A 17534-nucleotide genomic window follows, 5' to 3' on the forward strand; every position below is an offset into this window, starting at 1 on the left:
GCTATTCACCAACTCCATGTTTCTTCTAGTTTCTTCAAATAGGATTAAACCAAGGACTGATACAGTAATTTGTGGGCAAGACGAAGACTCCAATTTCCAATTTCAATGGAAATTACACATGTGGATTGAGATTAGTATATGACACTGCTGAACGTAATTTGAGGAAGATGAAAAACAGCAATGAAAACAGGCAGAACAATAATTATTGTTAAAGCTGCTCCCGCAACAACCTTTATGTATTTGAGGAATTATAACACAAACTTTACAATTTAAATTTAACAAACTGAGACAGGGAGGGGACTGCTCTAAGAAAAAATTGCAAAGAACAGACAGGAAAAATATTGTGATAATGAAAATAAGTACCAAACATTTTTGAGAAACCAAGTTTTTTAGGCATTTTGGAGAATGTTGAGAGTTGGCAGTAGGTAGCATGTTCCACATCATAAAGATTATAACACCCACTGCATAAGCAACGGGCTAAGAAAGGATCCTTAGAAGTAGATTGTGTACAGTGCACATATTCACCTGTGCTCCAGGGACCACAATATCTTCTGTTTAATCCCAGGAGCCCTTTAGGATTTGTAATCAGTGTATTTACATTTTACCAGTAGCTGAAATTAGTTGGAATGCCTGAGCTCAATATCCCTAGTTATAACAATTTGGGGAACAAGGCACTCTCGCTGGAGGGCACTTGACACTCAAAAGTAGCTTCATACCTGACTGTGCCAGAGTTTGATAACTTTCAAGACACACTGAAAGGAATACATTTTCTCACATACTTTATTTAGCATGGATGAGGTGTGACAAACAATCTATTAAAGTCCCATCAAATTCTTTTGTTGATCAAAACAACTTGTACTTCATATTTTTAAAAATGTAACGTACTTAAATCTTGAGCACTGGATAAATGAATTTTATAGGATTTTATAGAAGAAAAAAGATCAATAAAATAGCTCTTTAGTTTGTCCACATTAAATCTTGGAAGAGAAGAGAACCAGACAACAGGACTGTTCCTAGATGTCTCCTCTCCAACATGTGCCCCAGCTGCTTTGCTTCCCAGAAATCACAGAACAGTATATACATCTCTCCTTACTGCCCACTCCCACTTTAAAAAGATTCTTCTCTGATGTACTCATTATTCGAAAAGTACAGTGATTTATGTATTTTCATATGGTTGTACAATAATAAAGCCAAATAGCTGCTATTAAGTGAACTGGAGATAAAGTAAAGCCAAAAAGTACATTTTAAGACCAGTTGTTTTTTTCAGCCTGCTTCATTCTTTGCAAACCTTACATAATCAGAGTTAAAATAAAGTCATTTTTCAAACAGGCTAATAATGTCAAGTCAGCCTCAAAAATCAAATGAAAGTAGTCTTATGGAGGTGGTGTTAAATTTGTCTCAGAAGCATAGTGTTAACCATGTGAGAAAAAAGGAATATCCAATAAAGGATTCGTGAAAGAAAAAATTACCAAGGATTAGAATAAGATATTACTGTTTCCTCTGTCAGAAAAAAAAATAAGAGTGACATATGAGAACCTGCTCTGTAAAACCAAGGCACTGACCACTTGTCACTTATGAGCCCCTGGAACCTTTAATTAAAAAAAAAGGGGCGGGGGGAGAAGGGGGAGGAGAGCACTAACTCCAGCTTGCTGGCCAGTTTCCACCCACAATAATTAACATCTTCCACTCTAAATACCTCCTGTAGTTTCAGTTCCAGTTGGTGGAACTGTTCCATGGGGTAGTGTAAATCGGGACTGTCTGTAGTTGGACAAAATCAAGCGTTTCCCCCCTACTCTGATCAGTCCATCACACCTGTTTCTATTATAACCATTCCATGTTGGGAAAAAGCAAGGCATGGCTCTTCTTCTCTCTCTCCGAGTATCAGACAATTTTCCATACAGTTCTGGAAGTGCGGGGTGAAATCTGGGCTACAGTTTATAATTTAGATCCATTACCCTTGTGATTAGTAAAATATAGCAGGGAGAAATTTGGTCCATTATCAACACATACACGTTTCACCTCCCAGGATGTCAGTATCAAGTAATTGCAAGGCCCCTGGTCAAGCAATTATGTCAACTCTGATAATCTCATCATTTATCAAAGTCTCAGACATTCCTTTTGGAGATATAGAGAGGGGTGTTATTGAGAACATTGCAGTAGTACAGCTTTAGCATTACTCTGAGGACTTGGGATAGTATTCAGAAATCTGTTTAAATGTCCTTTTCATTTTTTAAAAATGTGTGTTTGTCTGAAACTCAAGACACATATAAACAAACATTTAAAAAATACATTAAGAACATCAGATTAGCCCACTGCCAACATTTAGGACTCTTCTAAACACCAAAAATGCCCCCTCAATCTACTTCCCACTGATACCCTTAAAATCACCTCAAAAAAAGGCAAAGATTTCATTGAAACATGCCCTGCTGACTCAAGTTTACTTGGACCAAGAAAGAAGCTGTATTTTAAGATAAGTATCAAGCAAATGTAAATAAAAAGGATTATAGTATGCGCTCTTTAAAACTGGAAAGGGCAGCAGTCTTCCACATTTTCACATACAGTAGAATTTATAAAAAAAAAAAAAAAGTATTTCACTTATCTCTATTGTAAAACTGAAGAGCAGGAGTGCCAAAGAAAACAGCTTGCATGAGACTGATTTAGTCAGGTGGGCATTTAGTGTAGTCTGTGCCTTTACTTCTTAGTAAAAACATCACTAGCTGTTCAGCATTAATTGTTTTATCCCTCAGTAAGGTGACAATTGTCATTTTAGTTTAGGATCAGCAAAATTAAGTCAGTCCTATTCATTTAAGTCAACCACAGGGGTTGTGGTTCCACTGCAGTACAACACAAATTAGAAGATCATACTCCACTTTTCAGATCTTGAGCGAATATCAATATAATGTGTAAGTCTCTAGAGAAAATGGATCAATGTTTATTGCAGGAGTATGAAACTCTACATAATTCCAGAATGAAATGAATAATAATGGGAAGCTGCAAGTAATTGGTTGTCAGCCATGAGAGAAGAACCATCGGGAGGACCTTTGGATTCTAATCTACTGAACATTATTCAATAAATCTTACACATATTTAGGCCTGGTTTACACTGAGGGGATGAAGGGGGGAGAGGGGGAGAATTGATCTAAGATACGTAACTTCAGCTACATGAATAACGTAGTTGAAGTCGACGTACTTAGATCTACTCACTGCGGTGTCTTCATTGAGGTGAGTCAACTGCTGCCGCTCCCCTGTCAACTCCGCCTGCACCTCTCATGCCAGTGGAGTACAGGAGTTGACAGGAGAGTGCTCGGGGGGTCGATTTATCACATCTAGACTAGACGTGATAATCGACCCCCATTGGATCAATCACTACCCACCAATTTGGCGGGTAGTATAGACATATCCTAAGAAGCATATGCACCCTTCCACTGCATGGCAAGGACGGATGCAAAATCATGTTAATCACACACACACAGTCCTGGGAAAGCCACACAGAGGGAATATGCAGTATGCTGCATCTTGGGTCCACCTCCCCTAGGTTGAACTACACAGTCCTTTCATACAAATAATGCCAAACAGAGTTCTGGGAGTGCTAATGAAGTGAAATATTCAGGAGGAATTATAACTTGCACAGAAATCTGTTGCATGTTATTCTGAGGAACTTAGGTGTCTTAATCAATATTATTAAAGCATTATATAACATTACAATCATCTATATTGTGATTTTAATTAATAATGATCATTTAATGCTTCAATTTATAACACTAATTCCCTCACTGCTCCTTCCACACACCAGGGGAGCAGTGTAGATGACATCACATTAAATATCACATGAAGGCGGACAATTAAATATCGTGATTGTATACAAATGCTATAAGTCCGATTACTAAGATGGGTGAACCTGAGTGCCTGGGATTGAATGAGGATATTGAAGGAAGAGGCATTACAGAAACTTGGTGGAACAATGATAATCCACATGACACTAATACTGGGGCACAAAATATGTAAGAATTCCAGTAGATTGTCACTACCTGTGAGAGAAACAGTCAAATATAGTAAAAAACTTAAATAAATCAAACTTTACTATCAAATCTCTATGGATAGAAATTCCATACATGAATAATAAGAGTACAGTAGCAGGAATATACTACCGATCACCTGACCAAGGTGGTGACAGTGATTGTGAAATACTCAGGGAATTTATAGAGGCTACAAAAACAGAAAACCCAACAATAATGAGGGATTTCAACTATCCCCGAACTGACTGGGTATGTGTCACCTCAAGACAGGGATGCAGACAGAAAAATGTCTGGATACCATAAATGACTGCTGTGACATTCTGTACCCCCGGGGAACACCCTGTATCCCCCATATTCCTCATCTGTATATAATTGTGATATTACATATAAAGCATGCCTTGTATGGTATCAAAGGAAAGGTTATGATGTGCTGAAAGTCATTTCTCTATCCATATATGTACATCATTAATGCATATGAACTAGGGCTGTCAAGCGATTAAAAAAATTAATTGTGATTAATCATGCTGTTAAACGATAGAATACCATTTATTTTAAATATTTCTGATGTTTACTACATTTTCAAATACATTAATTTCAATTACAACACAGAATGTGTACAGTGCTCGCTTTATATTTATTTTTATTACAAATATTTGCACTGTAAAAAACCAAAAACATTATTTTTCAATCCACCTCATATAAGTACTGTAGTGCAATCTCTTTATCATGAAAGTTGAACTTACAAATGTAGAATTATGTACAAAAAAAATCAGCATTCAAAAATAAAACAATGTAAAACTTTAGAGCCTACAAGTCCACTCAGGACTACTATTTGGTCAGCCAATCACTCAGACAAACAATGTTGGTTACAATTTGCAGGAGATAAAGCTGCCTGCTTCTTGTTTACAATGTCACCTGAAAGTGAGAATAGGCGTTTGCATGGCACTGTTGTAGCCGGCGTTGCAAGATATTTTCGTGCAGATGCGTTAAAGATTCATACGTCCCTTCATGCGTCAATCACCATTCTAGAGGACATGCTTCCATGCGGATGATGAGTTCTGCTTGATAACGATCAAAAGCAGTGCGAACAGACGCATGTTCATTTTCATCATCTGAGTCAGATGCCATCACCAGAAGGTTGATTTTCTTTTTTGGTGGTTTGGGTTCTGTAGTTTCCGCATCAGAGTGTTGCTCTTTTAAGACTTCTGAAAGCATGCTGCATGCCTCGTCCCTCTCAGATTTTGGACAGCACTTCAGATTCTTAAACCCTGGGTCGAGTTCTGTAGCTATTTTTAGAAATTTCACATTGGTACCTTCTTTACATTTTGTCAAATCTGCTGTGAAAGTGTTCTTAAAATGAACATGTGCTGGCTCATCGTCCAAGACTGCCATAACATAAAATATATGCAGAATGCGGGTAAAACAGAGCAGGAGACATACAATTCTCCCCCCAAGGAGTACAGTCACAAATTTAATTGAGGCATTATTTTTTTTAATGAGCATCATCCGCATGGAAGCATGTCCTCTGGAATGGTGGCTGAAGCATGGAAGGGGCATATGAATGTTTAGCGTATCTGGCATGTAAATACCTTGCAACGCCAGGTACAGAAGTGCCATGCAAATGCCTGTTCTCATTTTCAGGTGACACTGTAAATAAAAAGCAGGCAACAGTATCTCCCATCAATGTAAACACACTTGTTTATCTTAAACAACGAGGAGTCCAGTGGAACCTTAAAGACTAACAGATTTATTTGGGCATAAATGACATAAATGACACTATATAAAATAATCTGAAGAATAAATGATGCTGTAATGAACTACAGTACTAGAGTGAGCTGTTGATATTTAAATATATAAAGATGCCTGGGTTGCTTTAATGTTAGAACTACATTATTGTAAATATACATAGACATTTACCACTGCATCAGTGAACAATTTAGAACTAGATAGGAAGCTTCCAATTTAAGCATTTATAAAATGTGTACTGCCAGGGAATACAAACTCAAATGCCTAGAGATGAATAATGGTTCTTTCATTGACTAGCATGAAAAGGAATATTTGAGATTAGGCAAAGTGCATTTGTAACCAAGTTGGACCTGTGAACTCCAAAACATTTTAACAAAACAAATTAAATTCATGACTTATTTATTTTGTGTGTGTGTACATATAAATAAAACTAGATAAAAGATAACACGATAAAATTAAGACTTTCTTCATTTTTAAACGCTATTCTTTATCGCCATTACAGAGGTGGTGCTAGCCCACTGGAGGCCCTAAGCATTAATATTGTCGTCCCCTCCCACCCCCAAACACAAAAAGTGAATGGGGGCCCCCTTCAGCTGCTTGGGGCCCTAAGCAATTGCTTAGTCTGTTTATGCCTAGAGCCAGCTCTGCACCATCATCAGTGGCCTTGGAAACATCGACAGAAACAAATAATTAAAAAAGGTAGACCTAATGCTCAGAAAGTCAATTTTTCCTAAAGAAAGGCAATTTTATTGTTATTAGAAAACACTGCTGTACCTGTTTTAGCTTCATGTAGAAAGTTTCTGTGAAGGTTTTTCTGCTGAAATACCAGAAACGCTCATTAGCTGGGTACACGCGAACAACAGTCTCCAGCAAAAAGCGGACTGGCTCTACCACTTCAGTGACCACCATATCCACTGCCACAGTCATGTACACACGTTTATCTGGAACACAAAAATAAATTCACATTCACAAAAGCAGTCAGTCCCAAAAAGATTCAATTTCTCAAGGTACTGAGTAGTATAAAAAACCACCACAGAAATAGATGGCTATTTAGGTCCAAATCCATTCCTATTAAATCCATCTACTGATTCTGCAGCACATATTTCATTTCTGTTTTAGATCTTGCATATCCACATAGAATGAAATGCACAATAGCCAATGGGATATTCTCCTTTAATACCAAATAATTCTGGTAGTTCTCTCACACAGTAAGCATTTGCAAGAATGGAGGCAAAATGTCCCATATGAGGTGAGGAGGGGGAGGGAATGAAGAAACTGTGGACCAGAGCCATGGTCTGAGGTCAGATAACTGGAAAATTACACTGGATCAGGTCACAAATCTGAAGGTGTAATCTAATGCTGAAGGCATGAGCTGTATTAGAAGCCAGATACTCAAGTGTCAAGGCATCCCCTACATCATCCTCCATTTGTCCCAAGAACTTGGGTACAAAATGGATTAATGATGCCTATGCCTGGTAAGTTACAAATAAGACCCCCTAAGTAAGTTATTTTACTGTTGCAGGAAACAGCTTTTAAAATAAGAGTTAGTTTTTAGTCATAAGGGATAGGATAAAGAGCCTCAGGCAATAACAAATGCACTCAACTGGGATAGTTATGTGATCAGACTAAGTTCCCTTGGGAGTGAAAATTCTGATCCCCAGGGGAACATGCCTGTGACCTCACACACTGCTCTTCTACTGGATTCTGACCTGGCAGCAAGAATACGTGCCAGTATGAGCATTTCTTTATGTTATATGTGTTTATACAGTTCCTCGCACAGTGAGGTTGTGATACTGACTGAGGCCTTTGGGGTTACCATGATATTAATATTAAACTGAAATATACAGCATGGTGTCAGAGAGACAAAGATGGAGAACATTTATTAAATGCGGTTAAGTATTCTTTACCATGCTAAATAATTACTAAGCAAGCAAAACAGCTTGTTAAAAAAAATCATTTACCTTTAGGTGTTTCCTCATTAAGTACTAGAAAAGTAGGTGCATTGGGATTCCACATTCCAGTAATAACATATGCTCTCCCATCACAGCTCTTTCCCATGGACTCCTAAAAATAAACACATGTATTATATGCATTACAGTGGCACCTAGAACCAATATCAGGGACCCAGTTGTGCTAGGAATTGTACAGTGAGATAATCCCCTGCTTCAAAGAGCTTCAGATCTAAACAGTGAAGACAGACAAAGTAGAAAAGGGATAGAACATACAAGCGAAGTAAACACAATAGCTTACAACATTTCATTTATTTTCATTTAGTTCAATAATTTTTGTTAGTATTTTATTTTGAGGGAGGGTGTTTCTGGCTTTATGTTTTACTGTTCTGGAGTGTGGGAATAGACGAACAAATGAAGAGAGAAGAGACAATGTAGGGAGTGATGAGGGGAAAGCAGGGAAAGCAGATATGGGGGCCAGGGTCAGGAAAACTGACTGTGCAGGAATAAAAAAGCCAATCAGCAGAGGGGAGAAAGCATTCAGAGTGAAAAGAAGGAAAACTCTCTGAGGAACTAAACAACATCCAAACTTCCAGGAGAAAGGGGAGGCAGAAATCTCTCACGGTGCAGCTGTACCTATTGCACTTGCTTTGGTGTTTGCTGCTGGCTGATAGATTTTTATGTGCCACCACTGACGTAGATTTCTTTGAGAATTAAACCTTAACTTTAGGGGCAAATGTCAGAACAACAAAACAGCGCCCCTCCTCCCCCACACCGCCACCACCACACGTACGTGAATGCACTAAAATCTCTGTTAATGTCTCCATGTTTGCACTAAAAGACAATGCCATGCAGTGTCACCCATTTCTTTAAAAAAAAAATCATAATCTTGAGAGAAATAAATCTGAACACAGAGTTGTGTGTAGAGGCTATTGCCAGGTCTGTGGTCATATGCATGTGCACACCAGACTCTTGAAGGCCTCCCCGTTTCAGAACATCCCTTCATTGCTCAGATCAAGGAGGGCCTTGCAGAATGGCCTCTCCACGGATCTTGAGGAGAGATCAGTATCTTCCATCCTACCTTAAATTTGTCAGGGTGCTGGGTAATTAATCTGAGGTGCTCATTAGAGCTGAGTGAATAATTTATTCACTGAAAAAAAAAAAAAACCTTCTGGCAAACTGAAAGTATCTGCAAAGTCACTTTGAGTCTGCCAAATAATTTCAACCAAACAAAACATTTCCAAAACATTCTGATTTTTTCCAATCAAAATGGTTTGGTTTGACATTGTCAAAACCTTTCGATTTATCAGGCTAGTGGTGGTGCCTTTTTTATAACCCACTGCTGAAGAGTCTCCTGGAATGTACGAAACCTAGGTTCAATTTCTCCCTCTGCCCATTGTGGAGCAGGGACTTGAACTTGGGCCTCTCGCATCCTGGGTGGGTGCCTTAAAAAGTTGGCTATAGAGTCATTCTCACATACTTTCCCTAGCCCAATGACTATTCATTGCAATCATGGATGACTAAAAATTGCCAGTATGAACAACAATGGAGAGAGCGAGAGACTCACATGGGAATATTCCACAGCCCCATGGCTAGGGCATTCTCCTGCAATGTGGAAGACTCAAGTTGAAATTCCCTCTCCCACTTCAGGGGGAACTGAACCCTGGTCTGCTACATCCTGGGAGACTATCCTAATCAGTGGACTAAAAGTTATAAGGAGGAAATGAGCACTCCCTCACCCCCGCACCGATTTTGTGAATCTAGTCTTCCTCTGTTTGTATTAAAATATAAGAATTGAAATGAAAGACATTGAGTCGGGTTGAACAAAATGTTTGACTTGACCCAGCTTGGATTTTTTTAATTCGCTGCAAATATTTAAAAAAAATGGTTTTCACTTGCACCTGAACCAAAACATGTTTTTTTGGAATAGCCAGAGAATTGAAAAATCCATGATTCACCCAGTTCTAGTGCTGAATTCTCCAAATAAACAGTAAAAACACTCTTCAGAATATTTGTTATACTTAAGCAAAAAACTAAGATTATGTGATGCAGTAGTTTAATGCAATGGGTTTTATTTCTGGAGACCTGGATTCAAATCCTAGTTAAGATGACATATTAAACTATGTTTTATAGACCTGTTTCAGTAGACATTTGTCTACATTACAAAACAACCACAAAGTTTACTACAGTTTGTTGTTCCATTTCCTAATCAAAGGATAGAACTGGAAAAGCAGATTTGTTCATGTCACTACTAAGATGCACTAGCAGAGATATGTAGATAACTGGAGAAGACTGAGGGGGGACACTATAAGTAATCAAATATGTAAAAGGTTGTTATAAAAAGGGTGGTGGTAAATTGGGGATAGTTTAGGTATATTTAATTGTGCCTCAGCACAGGGCAATGGACTGGATGACCTCCTGAGGGCCCTTCTGGCCCTACAAATTTCTGTGATTCTGTAAGTGTGCCCACTATTTGCATACTCTGTGTTTGGCTCAAGCTAGCATCATTTAGTCCCTTGCTGTCATCAGTGTGATTTTTTTTTTAAGTCAAACAAACAAATGGTTGTATCAGGAATCTCATTAGGAAAAAAACATTCTGCAGCAGGCCAGGAAGAAAAATCCTTTAAAGTGACTGAAGGTTTTGGATGTCAGTGCAGACAACAGGTGGTAGAGATCACATCAGGGTGCATTACTCTGATCTTCACAGGGAGTAAAATATATCCTCAACATCTGAGCCAAAGCCAACCCCTTGAGATGTGCCAACATTCTGAAGTGTCTTTCACTGCACTGATGTGTCTTTTTGACTTGCTGGTATGGGACAATGTAGAATGCTTTGAAGATGTCAAAGTATCACTGGAAATTTTCAACTTGAGTCAACTCTCATTTGAGGAATATTACTTTTCCCATGAAAAAGGAAAGGAATGTCTTCCTTGCTCCTAAAAATTACTTTACCATGAAGTCTTCAGGAATTATCTTTCACACTTTGGAAAAAGAGGGATATTTAGTCAGGATCTAGGATTCTTGCTCCTTGACTGCTAGGGGAACATCCTAAAACAATGTAATGCCATCAACATTAATTGCTTGCTATGAAACACACCAGGATCAACTTGTCCTGATCAAACATTTTCTCACCTTACATAGGAAACCGGAGGGACATAAAAGGACTAGAAGTAAATCAAGGTTATTGTACTGATGCACAACACCTTACCAGTTCAAGTTAAGCACTTCTCGAAGATGTTGAGATTTCAATATTGTAGAAAACTAATCAAAACTCAAAAAATTAATATACTACAGAAACTATTAGCTTGTATTTAACTTATAAACCACTCGCTACAGAGTGTACAATAGAAAAGTTAAAAGTTGAAAAAGGTCAAATAGTAGTTAAGAGTAATGGCCAACATTTTAAGTTGTAATGAAGCAAATGAGGGGCTGAATGTTTCTAAGCATCTAGAAAAAGTCAGGTCACTTATTTAGATGTCCAAGTATGAATGTAGGTACCTGATTTTAATTACCCATACTTGAACATTTTGGCTTATATGCCTCACATAATACTAAAAGGCCAGTTACTTCTAATAGTTAGGTGTCAGCTCACCAAGCAAACTCCTCCACCGTTAAAAGCAACTGATGGCTACAGGCTGAGGCATCCTAATACACTGAAACCTGAACAAAAGGACAACCTTCAATGGGCAACTTTTTGTCTTAAGCAACTACTTTAGACAATGTACATATGGTTTCTAGTACCTTTTTCCTCAATGTTTAGTTAAAATCCAAGGGCAAAATTTAGCCTCTCTTATAAATGGATACAATTCCACTTACTTCAGTGGGACTGGGTCTGCTTATGGCAGGACTGATTTTGGCTGAGAAGCTCAGTGAATATTTTTTAGTGCTCATTTTGGCCATCAATTAAGTTAAGATATAACTAGATCTCGTGCTGTTGCTTGGACAGCCTAGACAGAGGCCACCAAATGAGTTATGTACCTCCATGATGTTCCGTCCTGAACCAAATCGGATATATTACAAGACAGTATGACAGACATGGCAATTGCCTTCCATTTCTTTGGGAGAGCTTACCGTATTAAGTTTATGTATCATTGTGGGCCAGTGATTGTATGGGGGAGGGTAATCAGAGCCATTCATGAAATAAGAACAGTGTGGGGTGATCAAGCAAATTCAATCAAGGTCTAACACCTCCAGAGATATACCACTCCCTAAGGAGGCCCACCTACACTAGTTCAAACTGGATATTTTAGAGGTCAACGGACAAAAAGGATTTTTGGATAAATAGCCTATGTTTAAACTGAGTCAAGACCTTCCTTCTGATCCAGCAAACAGACAGGATCTTCTGTCCAAAGGCAGGCCCTCAATTTTTAGGGAATGGTTGGAAGGACTGATACCGATCAGAGCTCTTGTGGAGATGGGGGAAAGTGATCTCTGATAAGCTTATTAGCATGTTTGTCGGTTCCTTTCTTCTTTTAAATATGTTTTCTTGATAATCTTTTATAAGATTATAAGAAAAAATGTGCTTGCTTAGAAAAAGCTGTGTTGCAACTTAAACTATGGGCAATTATACTGTTTATAGCCTCTGATGAGAAAAGCAAAGTGCAGACATGGGCCTGTTTAGTCAGTCTGCCTTGCTGGGGGAAACTCTGCAGCCTGGGAAAACCCCAGTCAAGAGGGAGAGAGAGAAGCAGATCTCCACTCAAAATAGGTGATGGCTGGGGAGCCAGAAGCATGAGGATGGGTGCCCTTGCTGGACCACAAGGAGGGAATACAGGTGCAGTTGCCCTGAAATGGGACAATTAGAATGACTTTAAGGGACGTGTCTGTTGACACCATCCAGCCATCATGTTTTAGGTTTCTGGGTGGTCTTTTCCATTCTGCTTTTACTAGGTCAAAAGTCAAAGATGACTTTCACAGGGAAGTTGGTAGTATTTTTGTGTGTCCTACGTGTACCTCAGTTTCCCCTCCATCGTGCACTGCTACTCAACTAGGGTAAAAGGATTAAATTTGCTCTCCAGGCAGGCTAAGATACAGGTCTGTGTTACCTCACTGTATAAGTGGAATGAAAAGTTCTTAAGGATTAAGGAATTGGTGGAAATCAACCCAGATCAACAAGAGGGCTGCAGAGACAATGCAAGCTCCAATGACTCATGGATTTCCGGCCTCTCAGCAGAAAAGTTGAGCAAAGACCCCAGCTGAAGAACAAAAGACAGACACTGGTGTTGAGGGGATGGTTTCCAGAGGTAGCTGGGAGCTCTCTCACTTGGGAACTGATTAACGAACAAACAGAGAGAGAACACAAAAGCACAAGTTTGATAATGGAGTTTGCTACAGCTAGTCAGCTGGGGCTCTGGGCTGACTAGAATGCACTATGCTTTAACCTTAATTTTTCTATGCTAACCTAAGGACTTCTTATGCTGTGGTTCACTTGACTAAAATGCCACTGTTTTGATGCCACTACAAATACTGGGTGAGGTGCAATAGTCCCTGAAGAGGACTCTACCAGGAATCTCTGTTGGACTCACTGAACAGAGCTCACAATGTGAAGCCCCAGAGTTTCAGTCTCAGAGGTAAAAAGAACAGGAGTACTTGTGGCACCTTAAAGACTAACAAATTTATTTTAGCATGAGCTTTCGTGAGCTACAGCTCACTTCTTCGGATGCATAGAATGGAACACACAGACAGGAGATATTTATACATACAGAGAACATGAAAAGGTGGAAGTATGCATAACAACAGGAAAAGTCTAATCAATTGAGATGAGCTATCATCAGCAGGAGGAAAAAAACTTTTTGAAGTGATAATTAAGATGGCCCATAGAAGGTGTGAGGAGAACTTAACATAGGGAAATAGATTCAATTAGTGTAATGACCCAACCATTCCCAGTCTCTGTTTAGGCCAGTGTTAATTGTATCTAATTTGCATATTAATTCGAGTTCAGCAGTTTCTCTTTGGAGTCTGTTTTTGAAGTTTTTTTGTTGCAAAATTGCCACCTTCAAGTCTGTCACTGAGTGGTTAGAGAGGTTGAAGTGTTCTCCCACTGGTTTTTGAATGTTATGATTCCTGATAGCTCATCTCAATTGATTAGACTTTTCCTGTTGTTATGCATACTTCCACCTTTTCATGTTCTCTGTATGTATAAATATCTCCTGTCTGTGTGTTCCATTCTATGCATCCGAAGAAGTGAGCTGTAGCTCACGAAAGCTCATGCTAAAATAAATTTGTTAGTCTTTAAGGTGCCACAAGTACTCCTGTTCTTTTTGCGGATACAGACTAACACGGTTGCTACTCTGAAACCAGTCTCAGAGGTATCTGTGGCCTACCCTGAAGGAAGAGAGAGACTCTGTGCCTGACCCCACGTTGGAGGATTTCCTTCAAGAAATTGTTCTAAAGTTGGGGGTGTAGCCCTGATCCTGTAGATCTGGGACAGTGGTGGGCCTGCGGGGATCGAAGAGTGCTATGACATTGGCAAAACTGATGTCAGTGAGGTTATCAGCATCCAGGTATATCCCTAAATATATTTACTTACTGTTTGTTCAAGTACATATTCTGACCACATTAAGAGTTCTGGAGTGGCAAGATATCCTTGCTGAACATCTGACCTAATTCAGAGGAAGGCAGTTTGCTTCTCATTTACAAGAATGCAGCTTGAAGAGTCATCATAAAAGAGACGGAACACTATACAGAACTTGTCAGAGATTAACATTTGACTTACAGATCGTATGTTCAGAATACACAATATATGTTGCTTCTAAAATAGGTTTCTAGAAATTTGAGAGTATATCCAGTGCATATGCCTAAAACCAAATAATTTGAAAATAAGAAGGAACAAAGGAGGGATTCTTTAAACAGCAGTGTCAGTCATGTATGATAGATTAATGTCATGCTTTAAATAAGTGACAACAAAACTCCTGAAGATGCAAATTATCAGACCTCTGCTAAATTTAGTAATCAAGTCAGACAAACATAGAAAGCTCTACTTTATTTGCTAATTTGAGTGACCATTTTCTCTAAGCATAGATCTTTTTTATCCCCATAAAGGGACACTGTCAAGAAAAATTTAAAAAAATTATTCAAATGTCAACCTTATCTTTGTATGGGAAGTCCATTTAATTCTTTTAGATATGCTTTCTTCCCCAGGATAACAATGTTTCATATGTTTGTATTTAATAAAACAAAATTCATGAACAGCTCTACAATAATAAACCAATATATGCATATAATGGAAGAAACATTTTGGTGAAGGACCAAATTTCAGCTTCAAGTTTCAAAGCTGGGATTTTAAAAGACTGAATCACAATGGGCACCCTGACAGTGTCCTTTTTTAAAAAAGGAACATAAAACTGCACCCCATAACACTAATTTGTTAGACAAGATTATTACCATATCAAGTAAATGCATGTCACTGTTCTTCACATTTCGACCTGGGCTTAACAGCATCCCAAAGCATCTGCAAAAGGTTTTTAAAAATTAAAGACATTAGAAAGTCATTGAACAGTACAGCAATATCTTCTTGAGTGTGCACACAACTCAGATTACCCACTATTTTCCCTTTAAGTAGAATCATTTTACAATAAATTACTGCTGGTGCTATGTTATCTCACACATTCAGAAAACGCCACCACATAAACTAGACATGGCCAAGAAACAGTCTACTGAAAAGATAAAGTCAAAATCAAGTATTAATTTCTGTTATGAACAGCCAACCTTTTTGGAATAAGTACAAAGCTTAAAATATACCGTTTAAATGTTAAAACTGTTCAGATACACAGGAAGTATTTGAGACTTAACACAGTATTCAATATTTCACCACATCAAGGAAAATATATATATATATATAAAATTTGACCTACTTCTATACAGCAGGACTAAATACTATTTCTAATGTTCCTTTCTACCATTTACAACACAGTATCAGCATTCCTTAAAAATGAAAAGGCTTTTCTGTTCATTCCCTATTTTAGTGTCATGTTCATTGCAAATCCTACATTTTAATGATAAAGGAGAAAAAACACTGAGGTTGCTTTATTCTTCTGTACTTCTTTATGGATACATCAAATGAGCTGAAGGGTTTTGTTCAAATTTGAGCAATTGATATGGGAAAGGATTAAATTATAAAATATATAAAGCTCTAAAACAGGGGTGGGCAAACTTTTTGGCTCGAGGGCCACATCTGGGTAGGGAAATTGCATGCAGGGCCATGAATGTAGGGCTGGGCCAGCAGGTTGGGGTGCGGGAGAGAGTGCGGCGTGTGGCACAGTGTGCAGGAAGGGGCGCAGGAGAGGTGCGGGTTGTACGAGGGGGCTCAGGGCAGGGGGTGCAGAAGGGGGTTGGGGTGCAGACTTTGGCCTGGTGCCACTTACCTAGAGCAGCACCAGGGTGACAATGGTGTGCACTGAGGCCAGTGTCTGCCCTGGCCCCGTGTTGGTGCCGCATCGTTCCCGGAAGCGGCTGGCACCACATCCCTGCAGCCCCTGGGAGAGGAGGGGCAGAGAGCTCTGCGCGCTGCCCTCGCCTGTGGGTACCTCCCCCGAAACTCCCATTGGCCACTGCTCCCAGTTCCCAGTCCATGGGAGCTGCAGGGAGCGGTGCCTGCAGGCGAGGGCAGCGCACAGAGCCCTCTACCTCCCCCCCGCCTTCCCCAGGGGCTGCAGGGCCAGCCACTTCTGGGAGCAGCGCGGGGCCTGCAGCGCCACGGGGGTGGCAATCCTGCAGGCCGGATCCAAAGCCCTGATGGGCCAAATCCAGCCCGCGGGCCGTAGTTTGCCCACTCCTGCTCTAAACAGTACACACATACATGCACACCCACCCCGCTGACCATTTGGAAGAAAGTATATCCTTCTTCAATGTTCAGTACTCCAGCCCCTTCAATTAAGGTACATGAGCTTACAAAACACATTTATACTAGCCTCCAGAGGTTCCAACTGAGATCAGGACCCCATTGTGTTAACTGTTTATATACACAATGAAAGACAGCATCTTGTCCTAACAAACCTGAAATCTAAACAGAGAAGACAAACAAAGGAAGTATTTACCATCCCCATTTTACAGTTGGGAAACTGAGGTACTGGAGGTATGTCTACACTGCACACTAAGCCCAGTCTCTAACTCAGGTTTCAACCCAACCTCCACTTCTGTCCACACACAAATCAATGAGACTCAGGTTAGCAAGCACACAGGACCCAGGTCCCAAGAACCTGCTATGGAGATGGGTCAAAGTTGAGTCCCACTTTAACTCAGGTCCAAGCCCTGTCATTTTGCAGATCAAGCAGCAGACCCAAGTCAGAAAGTCTGTGTAGTGCAGTATGCACATGTTAGCAGAGCTGTGAGACCCAGGTCCTGGAACTGTAAACCCAAGTTAATAATGCAGTGTGGGATTCTCAAGTGCAGGCTTGGAAACACCAAGTTCACAAGCCTGGGTGCCACAGATTCTGGCTTAGTGTGCAGTGTAGACTCCTCACTTAACAGTAACTCCTCACTTAACCCTCCTGCTTAATGTTGTTTCGAAGTTACGTCGCTGCTCCATTAGGGAACATGCTCGTTTAAAGTTGTGCAATGCTCCCTTATAACGTTGTTTGGCTGCCTGCTCTGTCCACTGCTTGTAGGATTCTGTGGAAGAGCAGTGACTTTACAAGGGAGCATTGCACAAGTTCCTCTTCTTCACCTCCTCCCCCTCCCTCCCAGCACTTCCCCTGCCACCAAACAGTTGTTTGGTGGTGCTTAGGACTTTCTGGGAGGGAGGGAAGGAGCGGGGAAGCACCATGTCTCCGCTCCTCCCCCTCCCTCACAGAAAGAAGGGAGGGAGAGGGAGGAGCAGGGACGC

The 17534-nt window shown here is 39.9% G+C and overlaps 1 protein-coding gene across 5 annotated transcripts in view; it reads right to left on the bottom strand.

Annotated features, from left to right (window-relative positions):
• The window catches only part of RABGAP1L (RAB GTPase activating protein 1 like), a 541073-nt gene that overhangs the window by 440642 nt on the left and 82897 nt on the right, over positions 1 to 17534 (bottom strand). For all 5 annotated transcript variants that reach the window (XM_045026098.1, XM_045026099.1, XM_045026100.1 and 2 more), the window contains exons 8-10: positions 15095 to 15161; positions 7724 to 7826; positions 6537 to 6703 (exon numbers count right to left, since the gene is read on the bottom strand). In XM_045026098.1, the coding sequence (XP_044882033.1) occupies positions 6537 to 6703; positions 7724 to 7826; positions 15095 to 15161 (337 nt within the window). The remainder of the gene's footprint in view (positions 1 to 6536; positions 6704 to 7723; positions 7827 to 15094; positions 15162 to 17534) is intronic.

The sequence above is a fragment of the Mauremys mutica genome, chromosome 8 (genome assembly GCF_020497125.1).
Source record: "Mauremys mutica isolate MM-2020 ecotype Southern chromosome 8, ASM2049712v1, whole genome shotgun sequence".
NCBI classification, from domain to species: domain Eukaryota; kingdom Metazoa; phylum Chordata; order Testudines; family Geoemydidae; genus Mauremys; species Mauremys mutica.